General features: G+C 39.8%; 2 protein-coding genes across 4 annotated transcripts in view; both read left to right on the top strand.

Annotated features, from left to right (window-relative positions):
- Nucleotides 1-21,127, top strand: part of LOC134750998 (zinc finger CCCH domain-containing protein 13) — a 251,843-nt gene that overhangs the window by 86,525 nt on the left and 144,191 nt on the right. The window lies entirely within an intron of this gene.
- Nucleotides 1,683-20,935, top strand: LOC134750891 (reticulon-4-interacting protein 1, mitochondrial-like). 3 transcript variants are annotated; one of them, XM_063686130.1, is made up of 13 exons: nt 1,683-1,735; nt 1,958-2,037; nt 3,468-3,548; nt 4,514-4,679; nt 5,403-5,573; nt 6,425-6,565; nt 7,505-7,619; nt 8,609-8,734; nt 9,073-9,194; nt 12,014-12,176; nt 14,646-14,766; nt 15,504-15,623; nt 16,740-20,935. In XM_063686130.1, the coding sequence occupies exons 2-13, from the start codon at nt 1,990-1,992 to the stop codon at nt 16,824-16,826; spliced, it is 1,461 nt and encodes a 486-aa protein (XP_063542200.1). In that variant the 5' UTR covers nt 1,683-1,735; nt 1,958-1,989; the 3' UTR covers nt 16,827-20,935. The 3 variants fall into 3 exon arrangements, with proteins under 3 accessions (XP_063542200.1, XP_063542198.1, XP_063542199.1); XM_063686128.1 differs by having other exon boundaries at nt 1,689-1,735; nt 1,962-2,037; XM_063686129.1 differs by lacking the exon at nt 1,683-1,735 and having other exon boundaries at nt 1,759-2,037.

Genomic DNA, 21,127 nt, shown 5'->3' with positions numbered 1-21,127 from the left:
GATATTGTATATCACTGTATGAAATAAATGTTACAATGATTTAGATGTTCTTTATTCACGATGAAAATAAGGTACACTATAAATTTGCTACATTCGTCAAAATTATGTTTATCTTCTCATCATGATCGACAAACATTACATTATAAATTTAAAAATATTAATTGTGTCTCAAAATAAGGATCGTCATGTACAAAGAAAAACATGTCAAACAATTTAATAAGTTAAAATTAAAGTCGATATCAACGTAAATAAATTAGAATTGTATCAATTGTAATTAAAATGTCAAATAAAGATAAAAATGCGATTTGTATTAAGTCTTTTATTGTTAATTACTATATTTTCATAAATTAGTATAAGTCATAGACCTAGCATTACATAGACCAGCTATACGCGTGCGCCCGTAAGGGATAGACATAGATGACGTCATAAACGTGGGGATACCATATTGGTAAAAATTACCCCAATATTTGATATCACGTTGGGGCGATTATCCTGGAGGCAAAGTTAGCTTGTTTGACGGTATTAAAAAAATGTTAAATAAAATGTCAATGGGCCGTTCTTTTTAGGCGTATGAACAATGAAATACCTCCTATAATTCGCGCAGGTGGTACAAAACTAAACATGTTTAGTAAATAAAACGTAAAATAAAATCTATTATGGGTTTTAATTTAAAGAACTCACAAATTGCAATCACACCAATTAATGTACACCACATTTAATCTTCACAACATTTGTTTATTTATTTTTTGGAATTAGAAGTACGAAAAAACTTCGAGGTCAAAATTACCCATAAAATTATGATATTTTCATCTGGTATCCCTAACATGATTGTTATGCATATGTTATGCAGCTAAATTAAGAAGAAGTTTAAAAATGGCTGACCTCAGATTCCTACCTACCTACGTAATTTGGGCGGATAATTTTACAAATAATGTTTTGTTAATTTGCGTAAATAATTGTGATTTTATTGAAATCGTTTGATTCTACATTGCTTTGAGTGTAACGTAATTTTACGATGTTATTCTCACATATTGCGTTAAGAGGAAGGTGTAAAATACCGTACTTACGTGTGAAAGGTTATGATCTCATATTTTTGCTCAGAGCGGCTATTACAGCCGATTACAGAACAATTCACCAGTATTTTATCAAAGTTCAAGCATTCAAAACGCTAACCATCACTATTTCATAAGAGAAAGCACAATTTCATACAAAACAACGATAATTAAACAAGCAACGAACAAACATGATATGTCACGTACTTATTTGTTTGCCACAACCTCGGTTGTGGCAGCGGTGGAAAAGTGAAACTATGACAAGGACAAACAATAACAGCGCTTTCTCTGCTACTCCTACTGAAAGATACATAAGACTATCCCGTTCGGTCATTTTCCCCCACCCCTCATGACCGATCCAGTTATACTAGATTCATGGTATAAGTAGATCAAAGTAGATACACATTAAACAGATACACTAATTTTATTGAATATTTGGCTTAAAGGTCTCGTAACCAAGCCATAAAATACAAAAAAAAAGTAATAGAAAATTCCCGGTTTATTTTTATAATATTGCAAGCCCTAAAAACAAGTTGAATGATTGTTGGCAAAAAATTAAAATTAGAAATGTTAGCGTTTTTCACATTGTCTTGAACAGTCTATGCAAACGTCACATGTCTGTCAAATAATCAGCTGTCAAAAACACGAAAAGGAAAACACTGTGGGGGTTATGTTTGTTTAAGGTATTGGAAATACAGTATTTAGTCATGAAATAATCTAATTTGTGAGTTCTAACATGTAAAAATACGTATAACAATTCAATTTGACTTAGCTTTCTACATTATTACTATATTAGTAGCGCTAGTTTTGTCAATGACGATCTATTTTGGGTGTGCAGTTATTTAGGCCGATTTTAGTCCAAAGGTTAAGGCTTGGATGTGCATTTTAACTTTCGTCTGGTTTAGACAGACCCTCCGTCATCTCGTGGTGCCGTATTATGGACGAGCTGAAGTTAAAAGCTGGAGAAAAGATCGGTGCTTTACACGTAAGTGATTCTCACTACTATCCAATTTTCCGGAAGTTTTGATGATTTAAAATTTGTTTATTTGTTTGAAATGTGTGAAATGGGTCAGTGGCGTGTTGTTCTAGTGAAAACTATTGTTTATTTTGACTCTCAAATGACTTTGCTCTAATTTTCGCGGATGAATGACCCTGAACTTATATAATACTTAATTACTTGTAGTAAATGCTAATGATATGTTTCATATAAGAAGTATGTTAGAGAATAAACTATTCTATGCTAATTTAGAGTCGGTCAACTTTCTGAAAATACTTATAATAGTTATAGTTTGTTTTACAAAATGTAATAAAATGGATATCATGAAAATTTTAATGTCATATTTTTATTATTTATTTCATGCAAAAAACCATGGTTATAAAAGGTGTTACATAAAGAAAATTTCTATATCATGGAATATTGACTCAACTATTTGGATTGAATTGAGTTCAACTAAGATCAAGTTTTTTTACTCTCTCTAGTTTAGTTTAGATAAGATAATATGTGGTATTTTCTATAAAAAGGGACCTAATTGTCAATGGCGCTTACGCCATTATAAACGATGCTCTGATATAAATACAATGCCGCGCGACGCTGTGCGGCGTAAGCGCCATCAACAATAAGGTCCCTTTTCATAGAAAATGCCCAATATTCTCTAATCAGAACCAATAGCCATGAAACCATGGCCAAAGCTGTTGCTGGGCTTGCATTGTTAATGAATCTATTTGACAGAGCCATTTCATTTGACAGAGCCATTTCAGTTTTATAGTCATTTGTGTGTACTGTTATTAATTATTGTCCTTTAGTTCCATACCAACTGTAAGAATGCCATTGTAATAAGATGATAATTCTATACTATATGTGCATTACTTTTGCTGTTACATACATACATATAATAATTTTAAAAAAACACCATTATGCATTATGCAAAAAACGGCAAAAATTTCACATTTAATCGAATTTGAACTATTGTGAGATATATTAACTTAACTAACTTAGCTGTTTCTAAACCAACTAAAAATACAAAAAAAAATACATGAGTGAAACTGCTAAGTTAGTTAAATTTCACATTTGTTGTGAGTCCCACATAAATATTTATGTTATTCTGTTTTTAGTATTCGTTGTTATAGGGGCAACAGAATGCATCATCTGTGAACATTTCGACTGTCTAGCTATCATTATTCATGAGATACAGCCTGGTGACAGACAGATGGACAGACAGACAGACAGATGGACAGTGTAGTCTTAGTAATAGGGTCCCGCTTTTACCCATTGGGTACGGAACCATAAAAAATCATCAGTGATCCTTACAGATTTCCTTTTTTGCTTTAAAGTTGTGTAAAGTAAGCTACTCTTTTTTGTATCCAGTTTATGTGAATGAATAATTGCGACAAATAAAATGTTCCTCTTATTAACAGGAAGCAGCAAAATCAGCAGCGGGTAATGGCCGGTCCCGGGTTGAGGATGCTGTCAACCGCACTGTTGAGGTCCTTAACACGGTATGTGTACACTATATACATTCCGAACATTGGGTTGAAATTCCAACCTTACATTTTGCACAATAAGGTCGACTTTTGCACCAAAGCACAAAAAATATTATAAAGTACATACATAAGTAAATAATGCCACAGGGTCTCTATTGTTTCCCATATAGTTTTAAGTCATAATGTATTGTTTGTCAACATTTTCGTTAGTCATAATTTGGGTTTTCTCAGAAATGCGTAACTTTTCAGGATTAACCTATCTGTAGGATAACCTGAGGAAAATCTTGAAAAGTTAACGGTTTCAGAATTATGACTAATGATAATATGACAATCATTACATTATGACTTTCAATAATTATGTCAAACAAAGGGACCCCGGGTACGGTACAACCATGTTACAGCACAGCCAAAAATATTGGTTAGTCCCTGATTCGCCGAATTCTTGTTTCGCCGCATTCCTGTTTTGCCGGATTTACATTAGTACATCAAAATCCGAATATACGACAATCCGACGAAACAATTAAAAGATTCCGGCGAATTGGGAGCTAACCAAAAACTGAATGGACAATGATTTTGTCGTATGAATTATTTACAAGTCCGTATATCCATACATTAAGAGATCTCTCTTTAAAAGGGTCTTGAAAATTATAACTAGGTATACCAGTGGCTCTGTGAGCTGTAGACCTCGCGAGCATAACTTAAAACTAAATAAAAGTACCTACGGCTCCGCCATTTTGAAAAATATCCAAAAACTGAACCAACAAAAAAATCTATTTAATCATCGAACCTGCTCACAAAATTTCACGAGAATCGGTTGAGAATTGCGATCTGTAGGGGAGAACATTCGGACATACGAAAACATTTTTGCCCAAGCTGAAATAGAGACCTTCGGTAACGCTCGGTCAAAAACTTCGCCAGCCCTTATAAAGCTCTGCTTGCTAGTTTAACTATATATGCCCTAATGCCGCCCTGGTCCATAGATCCGCGAAGCATTCAACGACATCTGGCACCACGAGCTGATAGCGGAGGGCCGGGACCGCATCGCGGCCTGGACGAGAGACGCGGCGCAGCGCATCAGAGATGGCACACCCCCTCTTTCCCCTGTTCTTCTGTATGAGGAGTTGGTGGCGCTGTTAACAGATCGAGGTATGTAGTTACAATTTCTACGAGTTAATAAAAGCACTCTCTTTCATCAGTGCTGTTGTGTGAGAGCCTTTGCCGCTGTTTAATGTTTAAAGATCTTGATGTTACCCTGGTATGGTGTCAAAGGTTCTAAGGGTTAAATTAAAGTTGATGTTATGGACGAGAGATGCAGCAGATTCAGATTCGGATTTTTTATTTATAAACATACATTAATAAAGTTTACACGGCAATGTCTTAACTAAGTTCATATGATTTATCACAGTGCAGTGCAGTGTATTTAGCGCAGTGTGTCAGAGATGGAACACGTCTTTCACCAGTGTTGCTGTATGCTTGTGGCTCTGTTTAAAGATAGATTGTCTTATCTATGTTACGCAGTATTGACCCAGAATAAGTAATAGTATTGTATTGACAAGTTGATAGCATAAAGACTGGACTAGAAACGCGGCGCAGCGTATCAGTGATACCTCCCCTCTCCCTTGCACTGTTGTATGCGGAGTCGGTGGCTTTGTTGAAGATCGAGGTGTGTCTCATCTATGTTAACCTGGTTTTTCTGATAGCTGGCACACAATACGAGTACCTACATATACTACAAAATTCATAACGATGCCTGTAGTTAGGTAAAAAATCCGTAATGTTCCATAATCGTATTTCACAATCATGTAGATGGGGATCCATCATAACTTCAAAACGACCAACGCATTGTCTGACCTGTACTTTTATTTCCAGTATGGCGTCGCAGCATGGTGATATTTGCTTGCGGCCTAGCGCTGGGTGGGGGCTGCGGGCTGGCCGTAGGGCTCCGCTGCGCGACCCACGTGCCCAGCGGGCCGCATGCGCGCGCGTTACACGCGCAAAACGACCAGAGCGTCATACTCGTTGAAGATGCCACAGCGCCGGGTAAAGGACCGTTTTTGTCTATTTGCCTCATGACGCGGTAGTGTGTAATGATAGGACTATTAGAATAGAATAGAATAGAATTGTTTTATTGCATATCACATTACAAACATGGATGGAATAGAACATAAAGGTATACATGTGACACCCTGCAAGGGCACAGCAATATAAGAGGGCTACAAGTAAGTAGGTGATTTGATTACAATTATTTTACACATTTCATTAAATTAAGAGTACACATACATTCACACATTATTACATTATTTCCTTACATAAACAAAGCCTTCCTTACATAAACAATATTACGAAAGTTCGTGTTGTAAATATTTGACGTGATTTGTCCCCCGGATCCACATGAAGTTCCATTGATCAGAGCGAGTATGAACTCGCCGAGGAAGTGATAGAAAGAAACCGTAACCACCATTCAACGTTCCGACGAGCGGTTTGTTTGTGATCCTGGAGGAATACAGGAAGACAAAAAATGAAAAATATTTATAACATCTGCTCCATAGACAAATGTTCAGATTTTTATTCGCGACCTGAGTGGGTTGAAAATACCAAATGGAAGTACAAGTGTTTGTGTAAAATTGTCCAATATTAATATATTTCATTTATTTATGTTAGCAGCCTTCAAAAGAGAGATCCTACTTTTTTATACACATGTTACATATTTTTTAATGTCGATAATTATGTTATAATACGAATGTTTTCTGAACATTCTGCCATCCGCGGGCCGTGGGGCTTTACCGTCCCAGTCTTTCTAAACCCTGTGAGAATTGTGATTAGTACACTTGTACTAATACTTGTACTTGTGGTACTTACCCACTGCAACCACAAATTCGTGTTGTTAACAGCGGCGGGCGCTGGCGAGGTGTTGATACGCGTGCAAGCGTTCACCGTGTGTCCGTGCGACCGGGCCACATTACGAGGCCGAGGGGCGGTGTTGCGCGCGCTCTGCGGGCGGAGCCAGCCCGTCGTCGGTCGAGGGTTCGCAGGTCAGTACAGGTGTTTTTAACCGACTTAATTTGGAAGGTGGTTCTGAATTAATCCGGATCCCTTGGGATTTCTCAAAGACGGCGGGGCCAATTAAAAAAAAACCGGCCAAGTGCGAGTCGGACTCGCGTTCGAAGGGTTCCGTACATTACACAATTTAAACAATGTATTTTTTATGCGAAATGTCTTTAAAAACCCCTAGGGGTCGGATCAAAAACTAAGTAATTCCGAGTCCGACTCACGCTTGACTGCACATTTCTAATAGGTTTTCCGGTGATCTATAGGTAAAGATCTATTTTGTGTATTTTTTTCAAAATTTTTGGCCCAGTAGTTTCGGAGATAAAGGTGGGAGAATGGTAATTTTTTGCCTATTTACTTGAATAACTTCTAAATTATTTATTCTAAAATTATAAAAAATATATATTTGAGATTCTCACAATGAGCTCTTTCATTTGATATATAACATGATATAGTCTGAAAAACTTTATTTTTTAATTTTCTCGTTTACCCCCCAAAAGTGGCCCCCATGTTTAAAATTCATTTATTTGCGTTACATGTCCGTCTTTAGGTCACAAACGTAGATATGTATACCAAATTTCAACTTAATTGGTCCAGTAGTTTCGGAGAAAATAGGCTGTGACAGACGGACAGACAGACAGACAGACGCACGAGTGATCCTATAAGGGTTCCGTTTTTTCCCTTTGAGGTACGGAACCCTAAATCTGGTATTTTTCAGAAAAAAATTTTGAAACCATCATTTGGTGATATTTAACTGCTGTTGAAGACTATAAAATGATTGCATACTGTTTTATGGAGTTGGTTATATTTTTGTTTCGAGTGGACGGGCTGGTAAGCTTCTAAACACATGGCCAAAATCAGAATTGATGGCAATAAAAATATACTAAATAATATTAATGAGTTAACAAGCGTGTTTTACATAGGAGTGGTGCTGGACGTGGGATATGGAGTGGGGCACTTGGAGTTGGGTGATGAAGTGTGGGGCTGCGTCAGCGAATGGAGCGGCGGCGCGGCCACCGAACTACTTACGATACGCAGGTGGAAAATCACAACAACCCTGAAAGCATTCCCCAATTCACCTTTTTACCGACTGTTGCGAAGCTAAAATAAAAGGGTAGTATCATAGAGTAACTTATACTAGAGCGGTACTGTCATAGTAAATTTTGTAACCCCAGTAAATTCACTGCCATCTGTCGACACACTTTAAAACTAAAAATGAAGATTTATAAAAATACGATAGAATGTATTTAAATATAGATAAATGATTTTTTTTATTTGCATTAATTATTTGTATGATTTTGACCTCTGTTCTTTCACTGATATGCGTTAAAATTGTTAAATAACAAACGAAACCATCAACGCCATCTATACGACTGTAGGCCAATTTTCTTGATTTTCGAGGCACGTTTTTTCCTTAGACTGTATCCATCTATTACGGAGTTATATCTATCTTTGGTAGTATAAATGATCACATTTCTATGAAATGACATTAAGCGGTGCCATATTCAGGGGTCGGAAACCGGTATTTGCTCCATACAAAAATACCGGTATTATTACGTTCCTTTTCGTTCTTTTGTTTATAATTTCATTTTTAATGGGACGTTTTAATAATGCAAAATTGTTTCCTAAATACATAATTCAGTCCTACGTAATGAGCATAAAAAAAATAAAAATATTGGGCTATTTCGGGGTTTTTAAAAAATACCGGTTCCGAGCCCTGGGCCCATATTTACGAATAGGGTCAGTTAATTTGCGAAAACTGGGAGGACAACTATTAATTTTGATTGTTTATGGTATTGTTGAACCTTATTTATTTAATTTAGAAAAGCTCCATCTTCGAGTAGCTTTTATAAGCCTTCACCATTAATATAATGCAAATTATAAATTACGATATTGTCTCATGTGACTTGTGATATTCAGGCCAGATTTATCTTTATTACTTTCTCGTTATTACTCTGTTGCAGTTAAAAATATTTATGCACAAATTTTACGACTTTCATAATGGTTTGTTCTTTCTTATATTTCAGTACTCGAGTCAGCAAACGGCCTCACGGCCTCGCAGCGGATGCGGCGGCCTCGCTGCCCTGGGCCGGAGCCCTCGCCCTGCGCGCCCTTGAACGGTTGCGCTGTACATCGGAATGTAAGGGGAAACGGTAGGCAAGTAGGGATTATAATGTGTAGGATGTCGGTCTCGCGACTTCTCAAGGCTGGAGTCCTAAACAACTGTGTTTTACATCGGAATGTAAGGGAAAACAGTAGACAAGCAGGGATGATATGTAGGACTGTCGGCCTCGCAGCCTCAAGGCAAGAGTCCTACGTTGGAAACGTGGTAATTTTACTAATTGACTAGCACGTTATATTAGGAAAAATGGCAATGCAATATTGTAGTATTTACTATAAACTTCCGCAAAGTAACACTTGATCAAAAAAATTGGTGGTTAATCGCGATGTGGACCTTATTTACAACACACTAAAGTCTTATTTCCCCCAGCATGGTGATATGCGGCGCGGCCAGCGGCGAAGGCTGCGCGTTAATACAACTGCTGACTGCTCGAGGTGCTCACGTCTCTGTTCTAGCCCCAAGGAGAGCCAGTAACGCTTTACAGAATTTAGGTAAGCTAATGACTTTATTGCATTGCGTTATGGTTCATATTTGAATGGTACTTTTGTGCTAGCTCTGGGACGGGCAAAAATGCCTAAGAAAGCTTGGGCTAGCTATAAGTGACATTGTGGGCGATGCTCATATGTCCTTGTTAGCTCTACGGAAAGCCAGGGAAGCTTTAACAAAACCTGGCAAGATTTTGGCGACTTTATTAATATTTTGACGCCACCAAAGACCTATAAATGAATTGTAACTGGAACATTCCACAAATAATAGTTATGTGAACTAGAACATATTCCCGACTTTCAACCCTAACATTATTACAATAACCTCTGTCTTCGACGCCGCAGTCGCCCAGTGCCGACAAAACGAGTCGTCATCACCTTATTACTGTTATGGATATTTTGTTATCATCTTTATAGGGCGGTCTCCTAAACCGTTCGTCGTAACGCAAAAATAATAAAATTAATATCCCACGCACTGAATAACCTATCACATTAGGACATGAAACAATCATCATCATATTTGTAATCGAATTTAAACTGTTGTGAGACATACTAACATTAGTAGCATTATTAGTGACCCGAAACGTGACCCGGTGAGTTTACCGAAACATGTCGCGCGAGTGTCTAAAACAAGTGAGCCTAAACCGTGAAATTATTTAATCATATTTGTATTGCATGTTTGAGAAAAGCACTACATACCTCGGCGTGAAAAGCGGGTTGCCGGCCTCATAACTATCCGGTCTCACTACGTTCGGCCGGCAACCCCTTACTTTACGGCCTCTGTAGTAATGTACTATATATAACAAACTAATGAATAACGTCATTTTTAATACAGTTGCTCAAAAAGTGGTACTTTTTGTGGCTGCGTAGCGTGCGAGAAGCTCAATTTCTCGAACTAGTGCTTTTTACTTTTTAGTTCCAAACTATACTTTCGAAACGCAGTTAAAATTGAATTTAGCGCGGAGCAGGTACTGGGGCCTCACTCGTTACTCCTCGGTGTCGTTGACCAACCCGCGCCGGGCCCGCGGCGGCCGCGGCCGGGGCGCACACGAGTATGAAGGTATCGCGGGCTGCGGCAGCTCAAGTATCAAGGGCTGTATAGCTTGAGCAGGTACTGGGGCCTCACTCGTTACTCCTCGGTGTCGTTGACCAACCCGCGCCGGGCCCGCGGCGGCCGCGGCCGGGGCGCGCACGAGTATGAAGGTATCGCGGGCTGCGGCAGCTCAAGTATCAAGGGCTGTATAGCTTGAGCAGGTACTGGGGCCTCACTCGTTACTCCTCGGTGTCGTTGACCAACCCGCGCCGGGCCCGCGGCGGCCGCGGCCGGGGCGCACACGAGTATGAAGGTATCGCGGGCTGCGGCAGCTCAAGTATCAAGGGCTGTATAGCTTGAGCAGGTACTGGGGCCTCACTCGTTACTCCTCGGTGTCGTTGACCAACCCGCGCCGGGCCCGCGGCGGCCGCGGCCGGGGCGCACACGAGTATGAAGGTATCGCGGGCTGCGGCAGCTCAAGTATCAAGGGCTGTATAGCTTGAGCAGGTACTGGGGCCTCACTCGTTACTCCTCGGTGTCGTCGACCAACCCGCGCCGGGCCCGCGGCGGCCGCGGCCGGGGCGCACACGAGTATGAAGGTATCGCGGGCTGCGGCAGCTCAAGTATCAAGGGCTGTATAGCTTGAGCAGGTACTGGGGCCTCACTCGTTACTCCTCGGTGTCGTTGACCAACCCGCGCCGGGCCCGCGGCGGCCGCGGCCGGGGCGCACACGAGTATGAAGGTATCGCGGGCTGCGGCAGCTCAAGTATCAAGGGCTGTATAGCTTGAGCAGGTACTGGGGCCTCACTCGTTACTCCTCGGTGTCGTTGACCAACCCGCGCCGGGCCCGCGGCGGCCGCGGCCGGGGCGCGCACGAGTATGAAGGTATCGCGGGCTGCGGCAGCTCAAGTATCAAGGGCTGTATAGCTTGAGCAGGTACTGGGGCCTCACTCGTTACTCCTCGGTGTCGTTGACCAACCCGCGCCGGGCCCGCGGCGGCCGCGGCCGGGGCGCACACGAGTATGAAGGTATCGCGGGCTGCGGCAGCTCAAGTATCAAGGGCTGTATAGCTTGAGCAGGTACTGGGGCCTCACTCGTTACTCCTCGGTGTCGTTGACCAACCCGCGCCGGGCCCGCGGCGGCCGCGGCCGGGGCGCACACGAGTATGAAGGTATCGCGGGCTGCGGCAGCTCAAGTATCAAGGGCTGTATAGCTTGAGCAGGTACTGGGGCCTCACTCGTTACTCCTCGGTGTCGTCGACCAACCCGCGCCGGGCCCGCGGCGGCCGCGGCCGGGGCGCACACGAGTATGAAGGTATCGCGGGCTGCGGCAGCTCAAGTATCAAGGGCTGTATAGCTTGAGCAGGTACTGGGGCCTCACTCGTTACTCCTCGGTGTCGTTGACCAACCCGCGCCGGGCCCGCGGCGGCCGCGGCCGGGGCGCACACGAGTATGAAGGTATCGCGGGCTGCGGCAGCTCAAGTATCAAGGGCTGTATAGCTTGAGCAGGTACTGGGGCCTCACTCGTTACTCCTCGGTGTCGTCGACCAACCCGCGCCGGGCCCGCGGCGGCCGCGGCCGGGGCGCGCACGAGTATGAAGGTATCGCGGGCTGCGGCAGCTCAAGTATCGCGGGCTGTATAGGTACTTTTGGTTTTGGTTTGGTTTGGTGGTATGATTCTACTAATGATATATTAATTTATTATTTTTTCGCAATTGTATTAAAAAACGTCGTTTACAACACGTGTGAAATGTCTTTTTACACTAGTTGTAAAATGTACTATTATCTGACAGGAGCACATGAGTACGTGGAGCTGGACGCCAACAACCACAGCACGGCGTCGTGGGCTATGCTCGCGCAGCATGGCGGGCGCGCCGGCCCGTGGGACGGCGTGCTGGCGTGCGCGGGGGCCGGCGCGCCCGCAGCGGACTGTTCCCCGGCGAGGGCTGCGCTCAAGTGAGTCTCTCGCACCAGCTTTCGGGCATTCTCGGCTCCGTTCGGCTCAGGCCGCGTAGCCAACATGTCAATCGCTTACGCTCCGTAGCGATCGAAACGCAACTGTCACTGTCGCACTAATATAGTTTGTCAAAGTCTAATGCTTTAAATATCGCGGCCATAAGCCTCAATTTCTGTCCATATGTAGTGGTACTCTATGTTACATAATTAGACATTTAACCTATAGGTATAGACACTTAGCCGTAAGAGACTTGACTGACAGACTGACCAACGTAAATCCCTAGTAGCTAAGGTTATTAGCATTAGCACCTATCTTCATCTTTAGACATACTTTCTTTTTTTTTCAATCTAGTTTTTAATTCACTAACTGGTCGCCCAAGATACAGGCTATGCCTAGTTTGGGGACCCCTGTTCATACTGTTATAAATGTACCGCTGTATGCGCGCAACCTGGACCTCATGTATACTCCATCTGCAAATTCCCATCTTTGTGTGCAAAATAAATATATTTTTCATTTTTTTATTTTCATTTTTTCAAAGGACTGTCTCATTTTAAACATAGAGAGAATCATACTGCGAGTAGTTTTGTCTTACACTAGTACTAGCACCCAAAAGAAAAGGATGAGTATAGTTTTTTGTTCTTATTTATTGACAAGATTTGACCTGTCACTGTCGCACTAATATATGGAGGGCTCGGAACCGGTTTTTTTTAAAAACCCGAAATAGCCCAATGTATTTTTATTATTTTATGCTCTTTACGTAGGACTGAATCATGTATTTAGGTAACAACTTCGTATTATTAGATTGTCCCATTAAAAATGAAATAATAAACCAAAGATCAAAAAAGAACGTAATAGTACCGGTATTTTTTGTATAAAGAATAATTTTTAAGAAAAAAAAACCGACTTCAATGAGGGATGCCGTTGAAAGGTTGCTTATTGTTGATGGTGCACTCCAGACAATGAAATGAAAAAGATAGCATCTTTTGCCTAACTAAAATGAGGTAAAACCACCCACGTTTCTAGTAGCATTTCGTTTCTATACGGGTCATAGTTCTAACCTAACCTAACCGAATGTTCTGATAGCATTTCGTTTCTGTAAGGGTCACAGTTCTAACCTAACCTAACCCACTTTTCTGATAGCAGTTCGGTTCTGTAAGGATCGCAGTTCAAAAAAAAGTCCAGGTCCAAGTTTGGGGTTGGGTCCATAACGAAGAGAATAAATCGCCAAACGTGAACTATGTGTCGTTGAAGAGTTCCATTCTGATCATCATCAGCAGTTCCACTTCATCAAATGTCACTTTTTTATGTAAAAGCAGGATTTGTTGATGAAAATACAAAAATCACTACATGTATGCCTTTCTCATTTGAGGAGTTCCCTCGATTCCTCATGGATCCCATCATCAGAACTCGAGCTTGACAAAAATGTGTCTTGAAAACCTAACTTGCTTACCAATCATAACGAAGAGGACAAATCGCCAAACGTGAACTATGCGTCGTTAAAGAGTTCCATTCTGATATTTCTGATCATCATCAGCAGCTGCACTTCATCAAATGTCACTTTTTTTAATGGAAATGTTGGATTTGTTGATGAAAATACAAAAATCACTATATGTATGCCTTTCACATTTGAGGAGTTCCTTCGATTCCTCATGGATCCCATCATCAGAACTCGAGCTTGACAAAAATGTGTCTTGAAAACCTAACTTGCTTACCAATCATAACGAAGAGGACAAATCGCCAAACGTGAACTATGCGTCATTGAAGAGTTCCGTTCTGATCATCATCAGCAGTTCCTCTTCATCAAATGTCACTTTTTTATATGTAAATGCTTGATTTGTTGATGAAAATACTAAAATCACTATATGTATGCCTTTAACATTTGAGGAGTTCCCTCGATTCCTCATGGATTCCATCATCAGAACTGCGTTTTGACCAAAACGGGACCAATCTGTATGTATATACTTACAATCAAAAAAAGAATTTTCAAAATCGGTCCAGAAATGACGGAGTTATGGAGTAACAAACATTTAAAAAAAAAAAAAAAAAAAAAAAAAAAAAAAAAAAAAAAAAAAAAAAAAAAAAAACCGAATTGATAACCTCCTCCTTTTGAAATCTTGAAGTCGGTTAAAAAACCGGTTCCGAGTCTTATATGGAAGTGATAGAAACACACAAGTTTCGTTGTCGTAGCCAGTGTTGGCCGAAACGTTAATGCAATTAACCATTACAAATTGAACCGTAAACTGTAACCGTCCCTTACGGTTTACGGTTCAATTTGTACTGGTTAATGGTTAATTGCATTAACGTTTCGGCCAACACTGGTCGTAGCAATAGTGATTGTGACCATGCCAAGAACAACAAGTAATGTACTACGCGGAGAGCCGGAAAAGTGCGGAAAACCGCGAAATTGCCATCCCGCTCAACCCTCCGTGAATTCTCCCTCGCGTGACAGAGACAACTATCTGTTTCAGAGCCACAGCTGCGCGCGACGCAGTGGTGGAGCTCCGCCCCACCCCTCTGATCACGGACCGGCTGCCCATCCCCTTGTCGGTCATGTTCGCTGCGTCCTTCTATACTTTCAGGGTTTTCAGGGTGAGTTAGAAATATTTATTTAATATTTTGATGTTGTATGGTGGTAATTATACGACAGGTAAAAAAACCCTTGTATGTGTACGTAGGTACACATATTTGCAAAATATATTAACCTTTTCGACGCCGTGTGAAACACAAAAGCTGTCATCCAGATGCCACGTCATCGAAGTGTCAAAACTGAAATTGAACTTTATGCACATGCATTAGGTCTATCTTGCTCTGTGATCTATGACCGATTAATCGGTCTTTGGCGTTGAACCTACGGCAGGGGCGTAGCTAGAGGATATGGCGCCCGGGGCAGTCACCAAATTTGCGCCCCCTGACGACTGATAAAAGTTTCCCTGCTGCTGCCTTTTGCCCATTTTGGCGCCCCCTCTTGGATGGCGCCCGGGGCACTTGCCCCGCCTACCCGGCCCCCTAGCTACGCCACTGCTACAGTGCGTATATATCGGTCATTGGCGTCCAAAAGGTTAAAATACTTGACATCGACAACTATTTATGCTTAATTTTCGTGACAGTTACATTATAACTGGATAAGATAAATCAAACTTCTTTGCTAAGTAAAAAACGTTCTACAAATCTTACCTACGCTATATTACTAATTCAAGTATTATTTTCGAAACGTCGGTAAATAAAGGTAACAAAACTACTTGATATTAAGTATGTAATGTTTTTCGAGCAATAACAAATTTTGGTTTGTAAAACGTGTCAAATTATAATATTTCATATGTTGGCAGTGGGTGGTCGGCTGTGGGACGCACACGGACTGGCTAGAAGAGAAGCAAAAGCTAGCCGGTGGTCTGACATCTCTGGCGACACTAGTGAATGAGGGCACACTGCGCCCTGTACTGGATAAGGTCAGTATAAATAGTAGATTGTATGACTAGGGAATAAAACGGTCCATTTTAGGCGAGGTGTGCATATAGCTACCCGAGCCGGAACGGCGAGAGTCGATAGGCACGGCGAGGTTAAAATGGACCGTTTTATTACCGTGCTATACACTCTACTTTTCACTGAATAAAAAAAACCGACCAAGTGCGAGTCGGACTCGCGCACGAAGGGTTCCGTACCATTACGGAAAAAAACAGCCAAAAAATCACGTTTGTTGTATGGGAGCCCCACTTAAATATTTATATTATTCTGTTTTTAGTATTTGTTGTTATAGCGGCAACGGAAACACATCATCTGTGAAAATTTCACCTGTCTAGCTTTCACGGTTCATGAGATACAGTCTGCTGACAGACGGACAGACAGACGGACAGAGGAGTCTTAGTAATAGGGTCCCGTTTTTACCCTTTGGGTACGGAACCCTAAAAACGACAGGTAGGTACTTATTTTATATTTTATGAAATACAGTAATTAATACAGATACTAAATTTGACAGCCGGATGCTTGCCTTGAAATTCCCGATTTAAAAAAGATGTTTTGCCTCTATCGCACTGGCACATTTTGAGTAAAAGGGAGGTAGATAAAAGATGGTTTCACGTTACAGAATGAGCAAACAAAAAGTTTAGCAATTTAGTTTTAAATATGCGTTTGGTTTCTGGTATGATGACATTCGCTGAATAATATTTTTAATAATTGTAAAGTAGGAACTATAAAACACCTTATGTCTTGAGACATGAATTACGTATTCTGATTGGTAATTTTTAATATATCTGTATTCTAATTGGTTAATACCAAATACGAAGTTTCTCTTAAATACTTAAATAATGACCACAGTATAGGTATACGTACGAATAAAAAACCCACAGTTCCGTTTAACTGCCGATAAGTGCTGTGATTGACTGTTGTGAAGTGTTTTTTAAATCAAAAATATGTATAAATATTTTCCCTAGTGACTAAAATACGATTTTTGCCCCGCTTTGCAGGTCTAATATGAAGCACTTTTAGAGCATGAGAAGTGAAAAGTATTTTATTAGCCCTGACATCTCCCACCTTCCTTTATATACCTTCTACCTTTGTTACTCCAGGTATACCTGCCACAAGACTTCGAGGCCGCTCTAGCACACGCATGCAGCGATGAAGCCCTAGGAACAACCGTCATCAGGTTCCCTTAGAACCATGTCCTGGTACTTGAATCCAGCAACGAAGGCCACGGAACGCACACTGACCCCATGTATTCGGTAAAACAAATGTATCCTTAGTCCTAAGGTGCGAATTGAGTGGGCTTAGTGGCGTGATACGGCATCCATGTAAAAAAAAAGTATTAAAACCTTGACGCCAGTTGACGCACTACTGAGGTTCAACACGCAAAGATCAACGCAGATGGCGCTGTAAGTGAATTTGTCCTGAGCGACAGGTGATAAAGATAGTTTTCAAGTAGGCATATTGCTCTCATGAACTTCAGATAAAGGTACGCCGGCTCTAACCCTACAACTCAGAGCGAGAAGATTTAAATCCCTCCTAAATTGGAGGAGGGTACCCAAAGAACCGGCGAGAAACTCAATAAGAAAACAAATTAAAAATAGTACATTATTGTCGAGTCTCGGAAGTAGCTACTTGCTGGCTGAGGATTCGTTTTAAACCGACGACCTTGGGAGTCCGTTTAATTGAATCCGAAGCCAGCAAGTAGCCTTCCAGCCGAGTCATATATAGTGCTTTTCTCAAAAATGGCGCAATAAATACAAATATAATAGAAATATTTTACAGAAGCAACGTTCTTATGTATACTATATTTTCACAGAAAAAAGTAATAAGCAAATCGCTTTGCCGCCGTTTTATTTTTTTAATTAAAAATAGAAGTGTATTTTTCTGCTAAAAATACGCCAACCTATTTGAGACACCTAAATAGTCGCGGTACCAACATTATAATTATAAGTACTGATCATCTGTTTGGCTGTTTAATGGACCTATGCCTGCATTTGATATGGCCACTTCAACTTTTAAAAAGTTTGGAACTCGACAAATAATGGAATTTGTATGCAACATTGCATTCCCGAAATCGAGACTGCAATGTTTTTAACTTTTTAATTTTTTGACTGACCATAAACAACGCACTTCGCGACCTACTTTTTAACCGGCAACGTCGACTTTGCCGTCCATTTTTGAGAAAAATATATAAACTAATTGAAATTCAAAGTTACGATGTTTCTGGAGAAACCTAAATCTTGATTTGGAGTTTAGTATCTCACGGCAAATAAAATTCATCAACATATGCTTATTTGCTATTGCAATTTTTTATAATAATCTGACACGACAAATATACCAAGAAATATAAACTATAGATTAAAGATAACAACCTGTCATTAGAACCAATCCTCAGCGCCCTCTGTAGCGATTTGTAAGCCTTGAGCTTGATGATAATCACTCAAGAAAACAGTCGAAAGACGGATACGTCCTATATGAATTGATCCCGACGTATTTTTGACTAATCATATTGAAACTATGTTTTAATTTACTTACATTTTGAAACAAGTTTAAGATTTGATAAATTTGTACATTTTTCAAAGGGTATTTTTTATGAACGAACAAACTTCATATGAAATGTATTCTTCTGCCATATTATATCTAAACTAAAACTATTATAGGGAATAAAGTTTTTGATGTATATTTGAAACTTACCAAAGCTGATGTTTTATCAAAATTGGGATAAAAAAATAGATACTAATATAATTTATAAGTAATTAAAGAAATAAGCGTGCCTGATTTCTACACAAACTTTGTAAAAAAAGTCGGAAAAGTAATAAAATAGTTTATTTAGAGATCATATATTTTGTTATTTGATATAACATGCAATAGTAAACCTTAATGCAATGCATGAAGGTTTTATTTTAAACTGTACCTATTGTCGGCTATTGCCGACAGTGGCGTTCTTATGGTTAAGTAAAAACATTGATACATTTTAAATTAGATTATATAATACAGTTTAAAAGTCGCGATCTATCAACAAAACTTAATTAATTTAATCTGTTAATTATGTTCCTAATATATTAATCAGCTAATGTGAGATTCTGAAACTTATTAGCATCGGATCAAATGATCTTCATCCAAATTCCTATATATAAACATTGTCTGTAGAATACACTTTCAACTAAACAGATAATGATTATATTGAACCACGAATGTAGACCTTAAGTCGGCGCCAATAAGTCTATTTGTTATCAAAGTCCTATATAACTCCGTATAAGATGAATAAAGTCTAAGGAAAAAACGTGCCTCGGAATTGACGGTTTCGTTTGTTATTTAACAATTTTAACACATATCAGTGAAAGAACAAGGGTCAAAATCATACAAAAATAATAAATACATTTATCCATATAGATATACATTTTTGGATATTTCTATTTTTAGTTTTAATCGTGTGTCGATAGATGGCAGTAAATTTACTGTGACTCCAAAATTTACTATGACAGTACCCCCGAAACCATAAGATAAGATAAGATAATACCCCTCTATCCTATATATTCTCTTTGCTGTTATTGACTAACGATGAAGGGAGGATCATGTTAATCAAGAGTATGTTTATGTTGCTTATAGAACATACTATATTTCTGACTCGCCCTACAGTCCAAACGTGATTCGTCTTAGACGTTGAAGTAATATAGGATCGGTGAATTTTTATATTAATTTACCTTGTTAAATATTATACAGAAAGTTAACGAAACGTGATATTTTTTATAGGGATTTGGTCGCCAAAAAGTATCATAAAACACTGGAAAAGCATAGAAATAAACATATCTACAATAGCTGGGGATCCGGCGATGCTAAATGTGTAGTTACTCGAGCGTCGTAGAGACCTATTGGAATTGAAAGATTAGATGATTAAAAGAAAAAAGGTTATATAAAGATTTTTTCCAGCGAGCAGGAAAGCGTCTACAGATTTTTTTTAAATTTCAGGGGGTTGGAGGAGGGTTAAAAAAATGGTTAAGTAGATTGTGGATCGTTTTGGTCCAAGTTAATGCTATAATTTTTCTATAACTTAATATGACACTTATTTGTAAGCAATTCTTTAATCTGACGACCACAAGTTCGACGCACGATTTTCACATTGTAACCGTCAGATTAAGGAAATGCGTACAAATAATTGTCAGATTTAGTAACAGCACAATTATAGCATTAATTTGGACTAAAATGACCAAATCCACAATCTGCTTAACGATTTGTTGAACCCCCACCGACGGTTCAACATGTACGGGTAAAAGTGGTAAAGGCAGCACGGGGGTACCAAGATATCACTCATATCTTAATCTGACGCGCTCGAGTAACTATAAAAATCCCCTCTTGGGCTCCCCAACCACAATTTCTTGTTTGTTAAAGCCGCCGCCAAAAAAACCACTCCCATACAATTGAAGTTACGCTCTCATTTAATTTTTAAAGCGACATGCTTAACCTCTTAAGGCCCAAGGTCCTACCTATAGTAGGTACCTCTTCAGTTCGATGAAATTTAAATCCTATTCATTTGGAAGAGAGTCGCTTTTGCTTTGTTTCGTTCAATTATCTAACAACGCAAAATGAACTCTATTTCCTACCTACACTAGGTTCCAATTTCAGTGGCAAATTTTGGATTTTTTTTGTAATGTCGTTACTTCGATTATATGGCGGCGGCCAAGGGCCTGTCACTCTTTGATAAAGAAAGATAGTCTTATTGCGATTTCTATAAGAGGAAAGAGAAAATATTGCCATGCTTTGTCTTTATCACCGACCGGGCATTTTTTTCATGGTCGGGTTATGGCATCATAGCAAGGCGATGGCGAAATACCGAAATTTATAAGAGTGAAAGAGAAAAAGGATTATGCTGCCATACATGAAACTGTCAATACATGAATGTCTTTCTCTTACCCCTGGTCGCTCGGTTTCATGCCTATAACTACTTGTATATACTATGACTATGCGCGGCGGCTGTTTGTGTGAATTTTACCTACAGAGTGCCTAGCTAAGGTGACAATCACTTACGATAACGAGACGCTTTGTTTCTCTCTATCACTCTTCCATGTTAGTGCGACAGTGACAGTTTCGTTTCGTTCATTGGCACGTTGGCTACGCACCCTGATCTATACAATAAAAGTTATTGATGGATATAGAAGAAATCCATGGGCTTAAAGATGAGTTGCTCAAGACTCGATTGTTCCGACCCTATTGTACCTAACACTAACATTAAGTAGGTAAATTGTAAAGTAGATAGAATTATTGTATAGATATTTTGAATATTAAAATTGTTGTTTTTTACCTTTTTGTATTTTTTTAACTTTATCTGATACCCCAAATAATTAGACAGGTAAATGCTTGATTGTTCAAAAACTGATAAGAAAGTTGTATTTTATTCACTTGTGAGGCAAAGTAATCAAATGCCAATTTTGAGTTGTTTTCTTATGTTGGCTGGTAGAATTGACTTATAAATGACGATTCTGAATGATAAATA

This window comes from Cydia strobilella, chromosome 21, assembly GCF_947568885.1.
Source record: "Cydia strobilella chromosome 21, ilCydStro3.1, whole genome shotgun sequence".
In the NCBI taxonomy this organism is placed as follows: domain Eukaryota; kingdom Metazoa; phylum Arthropoda; class Insecta; order Lepidoptera; family Tortricidae; genus Cydia; species Cydia strobilella.
This window is presented reverse-complemented; position numbering and strand designations above follow the sequence as displayed.